At 34.2% G+C, this 14,910-nt stretch overlaps 2 protein-coding genes and 1 long non-coding RNA gene across 3 annotated transcripts; 2 read left to right on the forward strand and 1 right to left on the reverse strand.

Annotated features, from left to right (window-relative positions):
• The first annotated feature begins 6 nt into the window (after positions 1-6).
• On the forward strand, positions 7-1,761 carry LOC109582314 (uncharacterized). The gene is made up of 8 exons (XM_019996984.1): positions 7-351; positions 403-641; positions 684-717; positions 895-980; positions 1,039-1,113; positions 1,165-1,200; positions 1,245-1,499; positions 1,545-1,761. Exons 2-8 carry the CDS (start codon positions 430-432, stop codon positions 1,651-1,653), a joined length of 807 nt encoding a protein of 268 aa, XP_019852543.1. The 5' UTR covers positions 7-351; positions 403-429; the 3' UTR covers positions 1,654-1,761.
• Positions 1,762-3,882: 2,121 nt separating this feature from the next.
• LOC109582301 (uncharacterized) lies at positions 3,883-9,779 on the forward strand. Its single transcript, XM_019996974.1, has 15 exons — positions 3,883-3,994; positions 4,132-4,225; positions 4,909-4,960; positions 5,045-5,056; positions 5,108-5,110; positions 5,173-5,184; positions 5,240-5,254; positions 5,301-5,355; positions 5,404-8,003; positions 8,045-8,277; positions 8,332-8,374; positions 8,755-8,906; positions 8,953-9,199; positions 9,284-9,540; positions 9,588-9,779. Exons 3-15 carry the CDS (start codon positions 4,934-4,936, stop codon positions 9,616-9,618), a joined length of 3,687 nt encoding a protein of 1,228 aa, XP_019852533.1. The 5' UTR covers positions 3,883-3,994; positions 4,132-4,225; positions 4,909-4,933; the 3' UTR covers positions 9,619-9,779.
• A 137-nt stretch (positions 9,780-9,916) lies between these two features.
• Positions 9,917-10,866, reverse strand: LOC109582302 (uncharacterized). Its single transcript, XR_002185015.1, has 2 exons — positions 10,799-10,866; positions 9,917-10,154 (listed from the first exon to the last, which is right to left on the reverse strand). It is a non-coding gene; the product is annotated as an uncharacterized LOC109582302 (long non-coding RNA).
• Positions 10,867-14,910: the final 4,044 nt, after the last annotated feature.

Raw genomic sequence — 14,910 nt, forward strand, 5'->3', positions numbered from 1 at the left:
TTTCCTGATCTTTGTACTACAATACGAGTTAGTGTTGAGCGTTACAGTGATGCACCAAGTATAACACCATTCAGTAATACTTGCCAAGAATTGAAGAGGTTATTAGAGAAATGTGGCAATGAGGTAGATATTGCCCTAGGAAATCATTCTGATTTGACAAAGAGCATAGAGATATCAAGAAAACTTTACTATGAATGCACTGCATGTGATGGATATGAGCCTCATTACATTTCTCCTGCTTCGGGTCAGACGGCTAACTTGCCTTTTTGTTGTCAGAAAAGGAAAAATTATCGACAACCGACTCCTGAAGAATCTTATTGGTTTCCCGAAGAAGAGCAGACAGCTGAAAATGTAAAAATGCAAGAATCAAATTATTATTGACACATAATGATTTTTTTACAGGTACCTGTCACTATCAGTGAAAAAGATATGGTGGTAATATCGAAGAGAGTTGGTGACAAAGCTGCTACTCTTGCTGCATGCCTGGATATGCTTCAAAAGTTTAAGGCTCTCCAGCAAAATCCAGCATATAGTAATGATCCAATGCTTCATTTGCTTTATGAGTGGAAAATTGGTGGTGGATGTAGAGAAGATTTGATCGAAGCTCTTAAATGTGCTGATCTTCATCAGCTAGCTGATCAGTAAGTGTTTGTACAGTTTGATTGTTATTATTCTATTAATAGAGTTAAAGTCTCTGACTATAGACCTGCCAGTCGTGTAAGTTTGACTGTATGATTCATTTTAAAAAGATAATAATGTAGTTTGTAAGGCATGGTTTGTTTACCTTGGACTCTCTGAGGCTACTAATAAGAATAATTATATTTTTATTTTATATAGCATTCTATAAAATTGAATCAACAATAATTGAATTTGTACCTTTATTATACACAATAGAGACCTTCTGTTGTTAATGTCCGCCAGCCAACAAATGAACAGTGTTCTGATTTTGAACGTTCTCAAGAAATTGAAGCCAAGATTAAGTTAGCTAGGATAGTGCCCATAGTATTTTATTTACTGTACATGTTCTTATTCATTTAGTAATTTAATCTTTGAAATTGCTGAAGCACAAGTTAAAAATACACGAGATTCTGATCAACTTACTGATTCATATATGTAAGAATAGTCTAATTTTGATTGTTTATGCATCTGACGTTGTTTGTATAGTAACCAAAGACATCAAGAAATTCCTGAAGCTTCTAGGTACAAAATGATGTTGCTAAAATTATTTAAAGCTTTATTATTAGGGATATAGAAGATGATGACTTGTTGCGTTCATCTAATTTTTTTAATGCTAAAAAAATCAAAAAATTTGTCGAGATTTATGATGATGATTCAGGGTATCTTCAGTCAGTAATGAATAAATACCGACATAAACGTAGTGATACACAAACCATTGCAATTCAAGTTCTTCGTGCTATGGTTAGAAAAAATCCTAGCATTACTAAAAAAGATCTGGAAAAGAGACTCCATCTAATGAAATTTGAAGAAGCTGCTATTAAGTAAGAAATTTCTTGTAATAAAGTGACTAGTAGATTGATTTGTAGTCTGTCAGAGCCTTCTCAGCTTGCTCAGGCTACTCATGCAACTTCTGCTCAAGCTACTCCTCAGGCTACTCAGACAGATCAATCTAACACAAAATGCTTTGTATTATGAACAATCTTTAGTGAAAGCATATTTAGTGTGAAAGCATATTTAGTATAAACTTAACTGATAATTATTATAGATGATTATAAACTTTTTACTATTATCTACTCTAGTTAATGTTTTGTGTACTTTTTTTGAAAAAAAACTAGTTTTTTGAAATAGCACAGTCTATCGCTAGCATTTTTGCAATGGTAAGAGTGACATTATAATGCTATGGCCATGTGCATGCAGCAGAAGCAGTGACTCCACTACCTATATTGCCACTTGCACCAGACACTGCTTCTTACTAATTGTCACTGCATTATGTTACCTTATTGGCAAGTACAACTAGCAAAATCAGATCCCTTAGTTCAAGTAATAAGATTATGAGAGTTTTGGTGTTTTTACCTTTATTTCAGTGCACCAGTGAAGTGAATGATCAGTATGTTCAATATGTTGTATATATAGCTGGCACTGATGAATTACATTTGGAGCTTTGACTCAAAGATTTGGAAGATGATCACATGCACTTGCATTCTCATTTGACATGTAGTGATATACTTGTATTTATCATGTAGAAATCTGATCCTGTAGTCTATTACTGTAAAACAGTTACTGAAGTCAACCAAATTTACATGCAGGCCTCTCCACTTTCTAAAAAGATATATCTATTGACAAAGTAATTTTACTCACTTTGTAGATCTATATGCAGGAGTTTATGTTCAAGTTTAATTAGCTTAAAGCCTCACAATAATTATGGTATAACTATGTAAATATCCAGTGATACTAAAAGAACCCATCAAGAATGGCTATTATTATGTTGCATAAATAGTTTGAGCTGATTCCAATAAAAAATTAGATTTGTTAAAAAGTTTTAAAGTTGCTCAAAGATTGGAAAAAAGCCCCTGTACTATACAGGGACTTTGGCCAAATTTTGTCAAAATTAAAAAGTTACGTATTTTCCATTTTAATAATTTTTTTCTGATGCATATCTATATAATGTTTTTTATGTTGTGTAGAAAGTTTGAGCTCATTTGAATCAAAATTAGATTTTTTGCAAATTTTTAAGTTTGCTCAAAAGTCAGACCATATGCATGATATTGGCAAAATTTTTTCTTATAAAGGAGAGAATTCTACACTTTTATAATTTTCACTATAATAAAGGTAATCAGGTGTTTAACATCATAATTGTAGTTTATTGGTCACATTCAAGGTAACTACTAGATTTTCTATTTAATGTTGTGTGCTTTTGTTCCTATAATGTCCTGACCATGTTATTGGTACCATTTATTCTGTTCTTAATCGTCGGAGAGGACACATTTTTGAGGAATGTCCACTGGCTGGTACATCAATGTTTGTTGTGAAAGCTTATCTACATGTTAATGAATCCTTTGGTAAGATACACACACTCTTAACTACAAACACTCTGATATGTGCATAGTTTACTGGCCAATATTTTGCAGATGTTCCTTACATAAATTTTTTTTGTTTATTTTACTGTATATGTATAATAAACATACATTCACATGATGATTATAACATGTAAAATTTTGTTTTGTTTATTCTACCGTACAGTAAAAATATTAATGACAATCATTTGCATGTAAAAAAATTAAAATTATTTTTACTACTATTACTAAATATTAGGATTCACTGGTGATCTTCATGGCAGCACTGGAGGTCAGGCATTCCCACAGTGTGTGTTTGATCATTGGCAGTTATTGCCTGGTGATCCTTTGGACAGCAAGTCAATGGCTGGATCTGTTGTAGTGGAAACAAGAAAAAGAAAAGGACTAGCTGAAATTGTTCCTTCACTAGACAAGTACTTGTATAAACTTAAAAAAAATATTTTTGCTGCATTTTATATTTAAAATTGGTTTTAACTTGTAATTTTTACTTTTGTGTGCATTTTTTATAGACTACATAGCCAAGAATTTTACTTTGAATCATAACTGATATCAATCAGGGTCAGCCTTGATACATTCCTGTATCATGGATTTTGGGCAGCCTGCAAAGCAATGAGTCTAGTATGATGCAATCATGATAACCATCCATGATACAACCATGCTGGAGTACGGCCCTGGTTCAGCCAGAGCAACAGACATGATTCAACATTGATGCCAGTCAGGGCTGTATCAAAATAGACATCAGGCCTGAATCATTGATTTTGGGTAGTGGCCTGTATCAGAGATGATAATTCTTGGCTGTGTAGAATAGTAAATGAATTTAATTTAAGACCACATTTTTATGTGTTCAAAATTTTAAATTGGGGGGCTCGCGGGGCTATTGTTGTCCCAAGAAGAGCAGGGCTACTTCTTAAGACGTTTTATAAAGTATCTATGCTGTACTCCTCTTGCTATAAGCAACTTGAGTAAGTTAAACCAAGAGGTTAAAGTTTATTTTGTACGTAAATCAGTAGCTAATTTTAAGTATAAATATGTTAATAGTTTAAAGCCTGGCTTTTCGTTTTCACCACACGAGCAATTTAACTCCAGCTTTTGATTTTAGGTTCCCTGGATATTCTGCAAAAGGCATTAAAAGGCTTCCAGATCAGGTGTTTTGGTAGTTCACAAGTCACAACAGGCCTTTGTTCACTTCACTGGTATGTTTGTTGAATTTATTGTAGATTCAGAATCACTTTCAAGTTGAATCCTTCATGGTCACATTTTTTTAATCAGTGTTCAGCCTTAACTTTGTCAGATTTTATTTTGTGATATTGGCCTCAAGGCTCAAATAATTGGCAAAAATTTTGGCCTGCGATTGGCATTTGGCACTGCTGAGTAGATATAAAGTGTTTTCTGGATTAGTCTGTTACTATGCAGCCCTAAAAGTGATAAAGCTTTGTATAGCTTCTACATTGTATGTAGTATAGTAAATTTTACCCACAAGTGTACATATTGATGAGATATTTGGTTTGGTATGAAAATTGTCCCATGGAAAAAATTTTTCCATATGTGCAGTGTTTTAAAATAATTTAACATTTTATATATAATATAATAGTTCTGCCATTTAATTGATGTAGTTTAAGTGCAGTATAGTTTATCAATAAAGTTTAAGCTAGGTTTACATTTGACAAAAGGACCAAAATTGCATAGGCGTTGACGCTAAAACACTTTCACTTTGAAGTTGGCATAAAATTGGCCAAATTCTAATTTGTATTCATTTACGTTGCGTTTTATGACAAGTCCAAACCAGGCTTTATAAAATGATTACCATTTAGCTAATACATTCATGTGATTTTATTAGCTATCTTCACTAAAATAACAGTCACATGCTTTGTATTAGGTCACTCTATCTGAATGATAAAGCAATGGCACATGATAGGAGGGCAAGACAAGTGAGTTACTTACTATAAAGTTATTTTCAGTTTCATTTTAATCAACATTAATTGTTCTTTCCTGGTCCATCCGGATAACAATAGAAACCAGTTACAGTAAGCTTGCATATCATCATGTCAATGTTATCATGATTATCTGTTTTATAGGCTGTAAGTGACCGTATTAAACTTAATTGTATAATAATTTTTCTTTTACATCATTGTTACACTAGCCAATTATATTGGTAAGTTCATCTCCTATAATTTTCTATCATTATAATTTCATTTCATTACTTCTAGCATCGAAAAGAACGTGTAAGTAAAGTTAAGACATTGACACCACTGTAAAATTTACCTATAGGAATATGAAACTCATGAAAAGAATGAAGAGCTAATCACACCGCAACCCAAAATAGGTAAGGTTTCCAGCATTAATGATTTTGTTATTTATTTGTTTATTGAAGATTATGACAAGAAAGTGGCAGAAAAAGAGGTTGAAGTTGCTTATTCTAGAATAATGCTTCTTGGATCAGCTGGGGTCGGGAAAACATGTTTCACTCGATCGCTTATGGAAAAACCCTTTCAAAAAGATACCGACAGTACTATAGTATCCGAGCTTCATTCTATAGTACCAGTTAGACGTCTGGCTAAGCCAAATAATGACCAGCATTATTATGGTGTTCGTGACAGACACACTCCCAGCAGGAGATCTGATTATGATACACCAGATGATCCTTCACGACCAGATCGATTCATTCCTTCAGATGAAGAGGACTTCACTTCTTTGAGAGGTAATATGCCACCACCAAACCAGCACGATCCACGTGATTTTCGATTTGATCAAAGGAGGCCTGATCAGTACAAAAAACGAGATGATTATCCTTCACCAGATCGCTCTAGGCCAGATGATTATACTGCACTGGATTACAACAGGTCGGATTACTATTCTTCACCGGATCACCGCAGGCCAGATGATTATCCTTCACGAGATCGCTATAAGCCAGATTATTATTCTACACCAGATCATTATGAAAGGTCAAGTCATAGACCAGATAATCCTGAGGATGTTTCTAGTAGCACCAGAAGATTTATTGGAGGGCAACAACCACAACCACATATAGATTTTACTCCCCTGCAGTACCGGAGTCCACCAGATCATCGTGAGAAAGAGCCTCGGGTCAGGGGGGATCGTCCATTTCAGTACAGCGCTCACATGCTTAGTGATAAGAAATGGAAAGAAGTTGATGAAAATGACGAAATTGAAGAAGTTGCTCGTTTAATTGCTGCAGTTTATGGAAAATCTTCTGGCTCTGAAGATCTTCGTACTGCAGTAGCTGCTTCGTCATTGTATAAAGTAGATTCATCACTGAGCCTTTCAGAATTATCAGTTCGAGAAAATCAAAAAAAAGAAGTTGATTTGTTTCTTGCAAAAGCAATAAAACGTGCTCAAGAGATTGAGCCAGTGCCAATACAAGATATAAAGCCTCAGCCATTTATGCACATTTGGGATTGTGGAGGGCAGGCAGTTTTTTTGGAGATTCTTCCGGCTTTTCTTACACCACGCACGTTATTTTTTCTCATATTTAATGCAGCAAAAAGTCTTGATGAGAAATGGGAAAATATTCGTAATACGAAAGGAAATATGGTGTGTGATAATTTAGAAAGCATTTCTACTAAAAATCTGCTTTTTAATTGGATGGTTAATATTCATCATCACTTGGCCCAACTCAATGAAAAAAAAGCCTTTCTCAGCTATCCTCGTATTTATTGCATTGGTACACATGGCGACTTGATAAAAGGTGATAAGCAGACAACTGCTATAAAAAATATTGAAAGTGCTTTATACCGAAATGAAGCTTTTTCTTACCTTATAATGAAAGTTCTAATTGTTGATAACACAACCGCTGGATCTGGAAGCCGTTATGAAGATCAAAATTTTTCAACCATTCGAGAAGAAGTTAGCGACTTCACCTCCAACAAGCTGATTGTCAAGACGCCAGTAAGCTGGGTGCTGTTCCGTAAAGTTATCAAAAGGCTTGGTAAGAAGGTTATTAGTTTAAAAGAGGCTCATGAAATCGGTTTAGCATGTAAGATTCCTCTCAATGATGTTCCTAAAGCTCTTCTTTTCTATCATGATCTTGGAGTTCTCCTTTACTATCCATTTATCAAGGGTCTTAAAGACAGAGTTATCATAAAACCTCAGTGGTTTGTTGAAACTCTTGGAAAAGTTTTTACACTTGAGGGCAAAGAAAACCAAGATGCACAACAAGCTAGATCAATGTGGAGTTTATTACGTGACAAAGGTATTCTTGTCCAGCCTTTGTATCAAGAGGTTTGGGGAGATTGCAAAGAAATTGAGGCTGATGACTTGATGGAGCTGTTGGTTCATTTTCGACTTGCTGCTGAAGTTAAAACGGATCAATATTACATTGCTAATGTTAAGCAATATTTCCTACCTGCTGTACTTAAGTTGTATGATATTTCATCTCCACATTCAATTCCTGATGATCAGCCAGTTGCCCGAGCAACTAACCTTCACATCACTTTTAGCACCGACTTTGTTCCTCCTGGTTTCTTCACTCGTTTTATTGCATCATTTGCCAATGCCTCAGTTAACGCCGCCTCAGCTAACGCCGCCTCATCTTACGAAATTTGCTTCAAAGAAAAGTATGGTGTATTTCGAAACCGTATCATGTTTGGAGATCCAAATATCAAAGTTACTGTCTCTGATTTTAGTGATACAATTCAAGTTAGCGTTGAGTGCTATATTAGCACATCTTTCAGTAATACCTGCCAAGAGTTAAAAAAATTAGTAGAAAGATGTTGCAGTGAAGTAGATAAGTCTCTAGCTAATCAATGTAATTCTTCAAAAACAATTGAAATAAAAAGAAAGTTTCGCTTTGAATGTACAGCATGTGATAAGTATGAGCCTCATTACATTATCAGTGCTGCTTCGGGTCAAACAGCAGATTCACTTCTTCAGTGTCAAAAAAGTAAAATGCGACGTCGACCTACTCTCGAAGAATCATATTGGTTTCCTGAAGGAGACAAGACAGCTCAAAATGTGAGTTAAAAATCAAAAAATTGTTATTTTATTCTTGGCAGGTGCCAGTGTCTATTAGTGAACAAGAAATGCTTATCATATCACAAAGAGTTAGCGACAAAGCTGATTCTGTGGCTGCAGGCTTGAATATGTTTCTGAGGTTGAATACACTTCGACAAGATCATCACGATAATCCAATGCTTCATTTGCTTTTTGAGTGGAATAGGGGAGGAGGACGTAGGGAAGACTTGGTTAAAACTCTTAAGGATGTTAACCTTGATAAACTTGCTGATCAGTAAGTGTATAAATTTTTGCATTATTTATTATTTAATTTTCTTTGTGTATGTAGAGTCCAAAACTCCAATTACATACAATTGTCTAGACCTCCCAGTGTAAGTCTACATGTACACATAGGACATTAAGCTTAGGCTCAGTACTGACTTACATACATGTACAAGCAAATGAATTGAACTACTTGCCTATACTGTAGTAAGGGCCTTGTCCAATACATGTATGTGTTTGCTTTCTTAAAATCTAGGAAGTAGATTATTGCTTTGATCAAATTTTTATTTGTGTTACCATAAAAACCAATTCATACCAAAATTCCCCTATAAACATATGCAGAGCAAATGAGTTTTTAAAATTTCAAAATGTTATGTCTACAAATTACGTTGCATAGCAGTTTGAACTGGCAATTGACCGTAACACTTCAATGCTAAAAACCTGCATCTAAAGAAACTAAGCTGTAATTGTGTTTTTATACATTATACAGGTTATCAGCACAAGTTCTCGTCAACAAACACTTGACCCTCCTTCAGGCGCTGAGTCTTCTGGCATTGAAGGAACTGAACCAATTGAGTTTCAAGTAACAGAAGCTACAAAAGCTGATCAAAGCAAAAAGTTTGCTAAAATGGTCTTGGAAGTGTAAGTTGTGCTTGTTCTTTTGCCATTATTTTATGTACCTCAATAGAATAAAGGAGTATGAAAAAAGTAAAGAACCTGATGATCAAGTTATTGTTAATCAAGGTGAGCATGAAACACAATCAGGAGATCAGTGTCAAGAGCGTAGACGACAAGGAGTTGAACCTCAGCAAAGACAACAACAGCAGAGACAACAGCAGCAAAGACAACAACAGCAGAGACAACAACAGCAAAGACAACAACATCAGAGACAACAAGAAGTTCAAATTCAACAAGGAAGTCAACCTCAAGAGCATGTAAGATGTGGTCCATTTATGCATTGTCTTTAATACAATTACATGTACATCAATAATTAACATGCTTATTGACCTTTATTTCAGATTAGAAGTGACATATCAGATAATGACCTGTTGCGATCGGCTAAATATCTCAAGCCTGAGCATGTCAAAAAATTTGCTGAAGTTTATGATGATGATTCAAGATACCTTCATTCAGAATTAGAAAAATACGAAAACAGTGATGCACAAACAAAAGGATTTCATGTCCTACGTGCAATGCTGAGAAGAAATCCTAACGTTAGCCATGACAATCTAAAGGAGAGTTTATCATTATTAGGATTTCATGATGCTGCAAAAAAGTGAGACTACATTTTTGTTAAATTACTGTGTTTTACTCAACTTTTAGTCTATCACCCAGCACTTGCTTATTGATCTAAAGAGATATCTGGTTTTTATGCAGAAGTTTAAACTTTACTTTTTTGATAAAATGCTGTGACTTTATAATTATAATTTTATAGTACTATTTTTGTAGAAACTTGACACATTTTCTATTACAATAATAGCTCCTCCTACTGTGGTTTTAAAGTTTTCATTGCAACCATTTCCTGTATATACATGTACTTTCATCATAAATGCTCTAACAAGTCTATAATTACCAGAATTAGAGTTTTTATCATAGTATATTGAATCAGGCTAAAGAAGTACTTTTAATCAACAGTTGGATTTTACCCCGAGTGTGTGTAAAATAGTTTTATATTCACAAAACAAACTCTTTTATTACTTAACAGACTAGCTCACACATTACTATTAAACAGTAATTGAACATAATAAAAATAAATGTTAAATCAGTTTGCCTATCATAATACACACCAGTAACTTGTTACAAGTGTCTAGAGCTACATTTCCTCTACATAATTGCTAGGAAACAATCCTTCCTTGCATCCAATTTTACCAGTCCACCATCCAGAAGGATCTGAAATAATTAATAAATGAGAAAAAGTAGTTTTATGGCAGTATTAATTGTCATAAACATTAATAGCAATGTACTGGTAAGTCAGGCCCCGCCTCTTTGTTGCACGGGGTGGCCACCCCTGTGCAACGAAGAGGCGGGACCAGACTACATGTATGTACCAGTATTCAATGTTTCCCACAACATCAGTGCTCATGCAACTTATACAAAGTATAATACTTTCAACAAAAATCACAAGAGAATTCACAGTTTTTATAATGCTCTGATACAGTATACATGCCTCTATACTGTGTGCCAACTTTGAGCTGATTACAATCAAGTTTGAATATTTTATAAATTTTTAAAGTTGCTCAAAAATCAGGCCAACAACCAAAGGCCTGTGACCTTTGGTCACAGGCTAAATTTTGTCCAAAATGGATACAAGAGAGTTCTCCATTTTTATAATTTTGTCTGATACACATGTGTCCTTATGCTGTGTATCAACTTTAAGCTGATTCCAATTACAAAGTGAATTTTTAAATTAATTTTTGAAGTTGCTCCAAATGCCATGTAGTGCTTGTCAGCTCATGAAGCATAAAGTTTAGGAGATACAATGCACCAGAGGAAATAATCATAAATATGCCAGTGAGTATTGAGCCTCAAATTACCTCTCAATGATAACTGGATATAAACAATAAAGGATAACTGCTTAAGACCTGAAAGGTCTTACTAAAAAAGGAAGGAAAAAGTCTATAAAGTAATCTACAATATTACACTAAGCACTAACTTCACTAACCAAAATATTTATAAATATTATGTGCTTTTAGATCACACGCTTTTTTGTAATACCAAAATTATACATTAGAGCTCTGTTTTAATTGTAACAAAGGAAATGCTATCGACTCAGAGAAACCTTCCACTGCACACAATAACATGCAATAATAAATATCACTGCAGTAAATGCATAACAGTACAATAGTAATACAGTATTAATAGTACAAGTACATATATGTACAAGTACATGTACATGTATAATACAATCTAACTCACTGTAGGATCAGCAGTAAGCCATTCAGTAGAATAGAGATACAGGAACTTAGCTTCATCAACAAGTTCAACAACAACACAACTGGATGAGACTTATCCAGCATCCTAAGGAAATAAATTGCACAATATTATAAATGACTAATTTTATATACAGCCCATGGTTTTAAAACAAATCACTCCAAATTTTAATTACATTTGCTGATACATATTGATGTGCTTATGCTATGTAAAAAGTTTGAGCTGATTCTGACTTAATTAAGACTGGAGTACAAACAAGAAGCAACTTCAAAAATTATTAAAAAATTTGGAATCAGCTCTAACTTTCTAAACAGTATAAGTGGCTGTATATGTATCAGGATATGTAATAAAAAATAAAAATTGAGAATTTTCTACTTTTTATTTTTGCTAAATTTGACCAACTATATATACAGTAGTACAGGAACTTTGGCCCATTTTTTAAGTAACTTTAAAAGTTTGTAAAGAATCCAAATTTTATCAAAATGAGCTCAAAGTTTTGAAACAGCATAAGTACATGTTTGTAAATTGACTAAATTTAATCTCATAATAATGTCCCGCATAGTAGTGATATATTAACATTTTAACAATCACATACTCCTCCACTCCAAACACTTTCATAAGATAGTGATAAAGATAGCCATGAATATAAATCAGTTGCACACATCTACTTTTCTTGTACTGTTTACCAAATCAATGAATGGATAAAGGAACTATACTTAAGTAGTACATGTATATGTATCAGGAAATACGATAACAATGAAGAGTTCTATTTTTTATTTTTGCCAAAAATATTGGCCAAAATTGATCGATTAAACATTAAAAACTAAAAATTGAAAACACTAATCAACTAAAATTGGGAGACTTAATGGTACAAAGTCTAACGCTAAAAATGGGAGATCTCAGGAGGCCAGGCTGAAAGACCAAAAGACTTCTAAGTTCTAACAGTGACTATAACTGCATGTATACAGTGTATACCGTATAGCAGGTATATTTTGTCTGGAAAAATGTTAGCTAAGCAAGATTAGAAGTTTTCATTCGTTTTATTTTCGTTCTGAGCAGTCATTTTGCACATGTGGCATTGAAGAAACACCTTTTTCTTTTAGAAAAAATTCATTCCATAAGGAATGAGAACAAAATTAAATTCTAACGGAATATACCCGCTATACGCTACATGTATATGTACACGGTATATGTGTGAACATGTACATGTAAGTGTACCTGTCTTCCTCCCAGTCATGAGGTTTCTTTGTCTCGTTTGGTTTAATGCAATGAGAAGTGCATTTCATTAGATGACCAACAAGATCATTGGCTTGAATCTGTACATAGTAACACAAAAGAAAAATAGTGATGGAGAAAGGAGGAATGAATATACGTATACAATGTAAATGACCAAGAGGTAGAGAGAAGGATAAGTATAGACCATACTAGTGTTTTAACACTAAAGCCAAATTGTATACTAATCTGATGTGGACAGACCTACAGGCATGGAGAGTGGGTTTGGTCGAGCAAGGTTTGGTCACACGAAACTAGCCCAACTGGCCCTTTCTAGTTTGCTATTGGCCCACAATTATTAATAAAATAGTTATCATTAATATTGGGTCAATCTGCTTCACAATATAATGCTAATTATGCTGTTCTTTAAACCTTTAATTAATCCTTATAGTGGATGCTGATAATTAATATTACAATGTAGTGTATATAGGCTTCTTACTTTGTCCTTGCTGCAGTGAGTTCACTACACAGTTGTGAAAACAAGACAACACGTTATTATAGTATAAAATTCCATGCTAGTATAAAATTCCATGCTAGTATAAATAGCAGCATAGATCACTATCTACATGTCGTCATGGTATATTGTTGAGAAGAAGGGGGCGGACTTTCCACGGGAAGGGCTAGGTCTACTTTGTTACTTTCGTCGTCAGTCCTCCTGGCTAACTAGGCCAACCACTCCATCAAGTAAGCACTTAGATTTAAATGGCTTTTCGCACTGGCATCGCAAGTAGATCTAGCAGCCATAGATATGGGATCTTATTCTATTCTAGTCTCGATCTGGTTGAAGCATAGATGCTGTATCTGTGGTTGAAGCCAACCAACGTATGAACCGCGAGGGGCCCACACGTCCCGGAATCTAGTTGTAATTCAATAGAATCCAGTAAAATTCAAGACCTGGAATCCAAGATTTTAAGAATTTTAGACAGTATCCGGAGTTATACAAGTATTTTTGTAGTATACTATTTGGAATTGATATCTTGTACAAAATTTGAGCCCGTGCTGGACTCCTTGGTGTGTGCCGGAACAGGATTATTAAAATGATTATTCGCATTACTATGTATGCCAATATGAAGAGGCCTTAAACTTTTAACAGAATAATGATGGGAAATTAGCCCATTTAGACTGTCATCTAACTCATCTTTATTAATTATGTTACATGTTTTATTAGAATACAAGCAATCATTTCAATCAATTCAAAGAAATGGAAACTAAAAGAAAGGTGAGTTATTCATGAAAGTTACTTTTGTATTTATTCAGAATCATTCCTTCCTGGATGACAATAGAGACGGAGCACAGTAAGTTTACTTTACCTATACCATATAAATATTATAATTATGATTATTTATTTTTAGGCTGTAAGTGCATGGCAGGCTATATTGAACTTAATTGTATTATATAATTTTTTCTTTTTACCTACTGTCACATTAGCCAGCTAGTGATTTGATGGTAAGCTCACTTTTTGTATTTTATTGTTACATAATTCATTTCTTTACTGCAGTATCGAAAACAATTTGTAAGTAAAATCAACACATTAATAACACTCTGGGATGTACCTATATAGGGAGATGAAACATATGCAGAGAAGTGTGAAGAAAAGGAGCTATTAAAACCACAGCCCAAAATAGGTTAGGTTTTCGAAAAATTTACCATTATTTGTTTATTTTTAAAAAGATTATGATAAGAATGTAGCAGAAAAGGAGGTCAATGTTGCTTATTCTAGAATAATGCTTCTTGGGTCGGCTGGGGTTGGAAAAACATGTTTCACTCGATCGCTCATGAAAAAAAAATTTCAAAATAATACTGATAGTACTATAGTATCTGAGCTCCATTCTGTAGTACCAGTTAGTAGGCAACCAAATAAGTCAAATAGTGACTATAGAGGTCAAGATAAATATGCTTCTATTGAACATACTTCACAGAATGATCATAGGCGAGTTGCACATACTGCACCAGCTCGTCCAGTTCAGTACAGGGCTCACATGTTTAATGAAAAAAAGAAATGGAAAGAAGTTGATGAAAACGATGAAATAGAGGAAGTTGCCCGTTTAATTTCTGCAGTTTATGAAAAATCTTCTGGTTCTGAAGATCTTCGTACTGCAGTAGCTGCTTTGTCATTGTATAAAGTAGATTCATCACTGAGCCCTTCAGAATTATCAGTTCGAGAAAAGCAAAGAAAAGAAGTTGATTCATTTCTTGCAAAAGCAATAAAACGTGCTCAAGAGATTGAGCCAGTGCCAATACAGGATATAAAGCCTCAGCCATTCATGCACATCTGGGATTGTGGAGGGCAGGCAGTGTTTTTGGAGATTCTTCCGGCTTTTCTTACACCACGCACGCTATTTTTCCTCTTATTTAATGCAGCAAAGAGTCTTGATGAGAAATGGGAAAATATCCGTTGTACGAAAGGAAATATGGTGTGCGATAATTTAGAAAGCATGTCTAC

The sequence above is a fragment of the Amphimedon queenslandica genome, unplaced genomic scaffold, assembly GCF_000090795.2.
Source record: "Amphimedon queenslandica unplaced genomic scaffold, v1.1 AMPQUscaffold_13391, whole genome shotgun sequence".
NCBI lineage: Eukaryota > Metazoa > Porifera > Demospongiae > Haplosclerida > Niphatidae > Amphimedon > Amphimedon queenslandica.